Source organism: Orbicella franksi, chromosome 15, assembly GCF_964199315.1.
Source record: "Orbicella franksi chromosome 15, jaOrbFran1.1, whole genome shotgun sequence".
NCBI classification, from domain to species: domain Eukaryota; kingdom Metazoa; phylum Cnidaria; class Anthozoa; order Scleractinia; family Merulinidae; genus Orbicella; species Orbicella franksi.
In genome coordinates, this window is record NC_138159.1 from 19,098,491 (window position 1) to 19,102,943 (window position 4,453).

At 38.9% G+C, this 4,453-nt stretch overlaps 1 protein-coding gene across 1 annotated transcript; it reads left to right on the top strand.

Moving 5' to 3' along the window:
- The first annotated feature begins 364 nt into the window (after positions 1-364).
- Positions 365-4,224, top strand: LOC145469354 (bifunctional protein FolD-like). The gene is made up of 4 exons (XM_081453045.1): positions 365-1,319; positions 2,152-2,205; positions 2,849-2,906; positions 3,230-4,224. The coding sequence occupies exons 1-4, from the start codon at positions 1,188-1,190 to the stop codon at positions 3,283-3,285; spliced, it is 300 nt and encodes a 99-aa protein (XP_081309171.1). The 5' UTR covers positions 365-1,187; the 3' UTR covers positions 3,286-4,224.
- Positions 4,225-4,453: the final 229 nt, after the last annotated feature.

Here is a 4,453-nt window from a genome sequence, read left to right on the forward strand (position 1 = left end):
GGCTGTAAAATGGTTTTTTACAGTATCTCTCTTGTAGTGCAAGTATATGATATTCCCTTGTAAGTGAACATGAATGTACCTCTGTTGTCTTATCATCGCTGCTTGTTCATGTAGGTTTCATTACATGTAACAGTGCCAAGTACATGCTATTGTCACAGGCACAGCAATTTGTCCTCTGAAACAATTAACAGCTTTAGAACCATCAGAGGCTCTACAGATTACATTCAGAATTAGAGTGCATTGGTTATCAAATCTAGTATTTAGGCAGGTCAGGGTGCTTTTAAATGTGTAGTATTCTGATTCAAACTTGTCCAACAGGTATGGAGATTGTTGGAAAAGAAGCCATAGTTCTGGGAAGAAGCAAAATAGTGGTAAGTTAATCCTTGTACATGATCATTGATGCACCTGACAGGGTTTAATAAAAATAATTATTATGGAAAATCAACAAAGTAAATTGAAATTTCAAGATTTCAAAATCCAAGCCTTAAGATTCATGGGAAGTCATGGAAAATTTGATCCTTGCCCAAGCACAATTAAGCTAGTCTCGATTTGCAGTAGAAAATGTAAGCTTTCAACTTTAATGTCTTGACCCGGCTGCATATGTGTTACTTCATGACTACATGTTCAATGGAACAGAACATGGCATTTCATGGTTTTCAAGGTCGTAGAGTTTGCTACTTTGTTTCAAAGCAATTTGACCAGAGTTTTAGGCTATGTTCACACCAGCATGGTGCCTGAGTATGATTCTGGCTTGGCACTTGTGTGAACAGACCATTAATTTTTTCTCAAGTACTCACACCAGAATTCAGGCACAGAGCCCTTGTCAGGGCACAAGGCCTCCACCTTGAACTTGGGTGCTAAACAGTATTTAGGTACACTGTATGTGGAGTACCCAGTGTCTGAACATAACATTATTTTTTGTCGGTACCCAGGCACCAGTGCTCAGCCAGCTTTTAGCCAGAATTTGAAAAGTGGCCGTCCAAAATGTGCTGTAGGGCTGTTCAAATAAGCAATTTATAAAGTAACATATGAAAAATAAAACTTTAGCAATTGTCCATCCACAGGATGCATGGACACTCATCTGGCTAAAAGCCTGGTGCTCAGGCACCCAGTGTGAACACAGTCTTAGTTTAAAAAGGCTTACTCTGAATGGAAGAATTGTTAAATTCACCATTCTACAGTGATTCATGTATAATAATAATAAAGCCATGTTTAAGAAATGCACAATCTTGCAGGTTTTACCCATGGCAGATCTTCTCAAATGGCATCATGCTACAGTGACAACATGTCACTCAAAAACAAAAGACTCTCCAGATGTGGTATGTAGGCTGTGTGGAAAAATAATAATATTGCTGTAGAGCAAAACTAGACCAGCATGGGGTTACACAAGAAAAACAGTTGAAATATCAAAATTGTGGTTTGAGTGTGCTCCCTTACCTGCTTTACTGAAAACTAGGAAAGAACATTGCCTTTACAATCAAATTCTATACAAATTGTAGAGAAGGTCATACGTGTACTTTTCCACCACAAGTCCTTAGTGGGATGCAACTTAGCCATTCATTTCCCAGAAATTGTGTTTCTTTAACCAAAGGTAATGATATTGAATGAAATTATATGAAAACCAGACTCTACTGGATGATATATATATATAAAAAAAAACAGAGAGCAGCTAAGTTGAGAAAATAAATATCATTGTTTACCTGGGATCAGTAAGTGCAGCCTGTTTCTTGTTTTATTTGGCCATTTATAAAATAATAACAACACATCAATGTATATTATAGGCAAGGAAGCCCTGGGAAGCCAATAAGGTTTAAGTAAAGGACTACTTTAAATACTTAAGCCATAGCAAGAGAATAAAAATGCTGTAATTGGCACACAGAATGATCATAATTCAGGATAAAAAGTAGTAATGTTATAATTAAGCAAAACTAAGCGCGTGAATGTGTAAAAGCAAAGGGAAAAAAAAGTGGAAAAAGCACAATAAAATATACTTACAGTGTATACCAAGAAAGATGACTTACATGTAAGTTTAGCGGTGAACACAACTTACAATACTAGGGACATTTTGAGTTTCAGTGCTGAGAGAATTAAATAATTTGGGGCCTTGAAAATGGAAAAAGAATTCAGAGGTTTGATTTTTCTGGTTTGTAGGTGAGATGGGGTGATATTGTTGTCGTTGGAATTGGAAGAGCTGACTTTGTGAAGGTATGATAGTCTACAGAACAGGCGGATTAGCGGGGCAGAAAGCAAAATGCAGTACACAAACGTGCGAGTCGAAAAAATCCTGAGCCGTAGGAGTCTGTGTAGGCCTGTCACCCAATTTCACACATTTTACCATTTGCCAGGCTACCAGATGGAAGAGCATAAACAAAGTGTGACTACAAGCAGATTTTTTCATCTCATGCTTCGTGCTTGTGGGCACGCTCTGCGCTCGTGTATCGCATTTGGCTCTCTGCCCCGCTGATCTGCCTGTTCTGCAGGCTATGGTATGATAGTGTACAAACTGTGCTCTTAGCGCTTTCAACTCTTGCATAATTATGTTAAGTGTTTTCTAAATACAGTGTACAGTACAGATCAAATGTTGACAGGCATTCCCTAATCCTATATCCTTGATCCTGGATCTTTGATGCGTTAGACAGTAGAGGCTCGATTTTCAAGTTTCCAGTTTCAAGACACTAGAAGAATGTTTCAAGAAACAATTTATTTCTCAAGTACATAGCAATAACAGCAAACAATAGCAAGGAACAAAAGTTATTAAGTAGATTAGTTCCTTGTTTCTTTGACTCCAAACTCAAATGACTCGCCTTAAAACCCAAATGACTAGATTGTGATGATTTCTAATTTTTAGGGGGACTGGATTAAGGAGGGTGCAGCGGTCGTCGACTGTGGAATTAATGTGATTCCAGGTAAGATTAATAATGATCCAATACAATAGCTGTTTGCTTATTCTGTTTTGCTGCTCTAAGTGTGGTCAAGATTGACTGTTCAATCATGCAACATGATTTGTTCAATGAGTGGTCAACATTTTCTCATCTAGACCACTCACATTTCACCATTTAGAAAACTAATTCCCCTGGCTGGCCTTAGTTGCGGACATGTCAGGAAAAGAACAAGAGTCAGGCCACTTTTAATTTTTCAAAATCAATCACTTGCTGTACAGTTGTTACTAGGTGAGATGCAAATATTTTTACATGTATAACAAGTCTGTTTCTCTTCTTGCCTTCTTCAGATGAGACTAAAAAGAGTGGGGGTCGTCTCCTCATCGTCTTCATTGTTTCCAGTTGAGTTCTACAAAACCTTGCATTACTCGCTCCTCGCTCGCTTGTGGAAGTCGTTCAAGTGAAAAAGTCATCAGAAATAATCTTGGAGGGCGCTACCAAGCCAACTGAGCGTGACCCGAAAGATTTTCCGATTGTGGTTTTCGGGGGTTTTTGTGCCAAAAGATGTTGAAGACTGTCAACACCGAACAAATTGGAACACTGGAAATACTGCAGCAAACTCAAGCAAGTCAGTCTGTCGCTAAAGGCAAAGGCATCCAAGAAGGAAATGTCGGAGTTGAAGCACAGTTTGTTCTGACCACTAGAAACGCAGAGGGAGAGCAGTGTTACAATAAACATGACCGTGTAACCGTAGAGTTCAGGGACGAACAAGGACGAGAATGCGCGACGGAAGTGCGAATAAATGACAATAAGGATGGAAGGTACAAAATCTCCTATTCACCGAAAGATCAAGGCAAATGCAAAGTGACAGTTAAGGTAAAAGGCAAACACGTTCTTGATAGTCCTTTTTCTACTGAGGTGAAATTATTTCAGTTAAGACCTGTTTTTTTTACAACTTTATTATTCTTATGACTCGCATGTTTACAATTTTTACAGAAATAGATATACAGATTAAGTTTAAAATGCTTGATAATAACAACAGCGCGAACCCGCAGATAGCCTGGGCTAATCTAGGCGGGCCACACCTATATTTATATTAAAATACAGTGGAACCCCGCTCTACGGACACCTGCTTAATACGGACACCCCGATATTACGGACAGTTTCGTTTTCCCCGACAAAAAGCTCATATGTTTTTTCTAAAATTAACCCGCGTATTACGGACACCCGTTAATACGGGCAACGGACACTTTTCTGTGTCCCGAGCGACAAACTCTTATACATCGTCAACCCCGCTTTACGGACACTGTTTGTATCTGCGCATTGTCTATTGTCATTGTCATGATAATGTGCTAATTAGAGATTTTGTACCCTGGTCAAATTATGACAGATTTCGGCGGGTTAACACAATTTTATTACCTAATGAAACAGTGTCAAAATAGCATGACGCATTTGACCAGTTCTTTTTTCCGGTGCATTACCCAGTCTGCAGTCCTTATATAAAGCTTTCTGCCTGATACGCTTACACAAAAGTTTCACTTTCTTGGTGTTTTGCTACAGTCCTCGCTTGTAGC

What these genes read in the sequence shown, in the direction of transcription:
- LOC145469354 (XM_081453045.1), top strand. Translation starts at nt 1,188, where the DNA reads ATGTATAATAATAATAAAGCCATGTTTAAGAAATGCACAATCTTGCAG. An exon ending in CAAAAGACTCTCCAGATGTG is followed by an intron (nt 1,320 to 2,151) that starts GTATGTAGGCTG and finishes TCTGGTTTGTAG; the next exon opens with GTGAGATGGGGTGATATTGT. An exon ending in GAAGAGCTGACTTTGTGAAG is followed by an intron (nt 2,206 to 2,848) that starts GTATGATAGTCT and finishes TCTAATTTTTAG; the next exon opens with GGGGACTGGATTAAGGAGGG.